This window comes from Lottia gigantea (assembly GCF_000327385.1).
Source record: "Lottia gigantea unplaced genomic scaffold LOTGIsca_9691, whole genome shotgun sequence".
In the NCBI taxonomy this organism is placed as follows: domain Eukaryota; kingdom Metazoa; phylum Mollusca; class Gastropoda; family Lottiidae; genus Lottia; species Lottia gigantea.
In genome coordinates, this window is record NW_008711142.1 from 164 (window position 1) to 1,017 (window position 854).

Consider the following 854-nt stretch of genomic DNA (forward strand, 5'->3'; position numbering starts at 1 on the left):
TATTTCCTACTTTTTTGATAAGAAACTTGATCTGAGTATTCCTAAATCAGTCATTCTCAGATTAACTGATCTAGTACTCATCCTTAACATATTTGGCTTCAACGATCAGTGTTTTGAACAGGTTGGCGGAGTAGCACTGGGTACTAAGATGGGACCTAGTTATGCTTGTCTCTTTGTCGGGTACGTGGAAGAATGTTTTTTGCTTCATACCAGGGTCCAATCCAAGAACACCACAAGCGCTACATTGACGATGTTTTGGGTGCTTCTTCAAATTCTAAATCTGACCTGGAAGATTTCGTCATGTCATCTATCTTAGAGACTGCTTCTAATAAACTCATGTCATCTATTTTAGAAACTGCTTCTAATAAACTCATGTCATCTATCTTAGAAACTGCTTCTAATAAACTCATGTCATCTATATTAGAAACTGCTTCTAATAAACTCATCTCATCTATCTTAGAGACTGCTTCTAATAAACTCATGTCATCTATCTTAGAAACTGCTTGTAATAAACTCATGTCATCTATATTAGAAACTGCTTCTAATAAACTCATGTCATCTATCTTAGAGACTGCTTCTAATAAACTCATGTCATCTATCTTAGAGACTGCTTCTAATAAACTCATGTCATCTATCTTAGAAACTGCTTCTAATAAACTCATGTCATCTATCTTAAAGAATGCCTGTTATAAACTTATGTCATCTATCTTAGAGACTGCTTCTAATAAACGCATGTCATCTATCTTAGAGACTGCTTCTAATAAACTCATGTCATCTATTTTAGAAAATGCCTGTTATAAACTCATGTCATCTATTTTAGAAACTGCTTCTAATAAACGCATGTCATCTATCTT

The 854-nt window shown here is 34.1% G+C and overlaps 1 protein-coding gene across 1 annotated transcript; it reads right to left on the reverse strand.

The window, feature by feature from the left end:
• Nucleotides 1–239: 239 nt before the first annotated feature.
• Nucleotides 240–671, reverse strand: LOTGIDRAFT_148543 (hypothetical protein; the record flags this gene model as incomplete). The annotated part of the gene is made up of 1 exon (XM_009068957.1): nucleotides 240–671. A coding segment is annotated over one exon (432 nt), but the record flags the coding sequence as incomplete, so codon positions are not given.
• Between the last annotated feature and the right edge of the window lie 183 nt (nucleotides 672–854).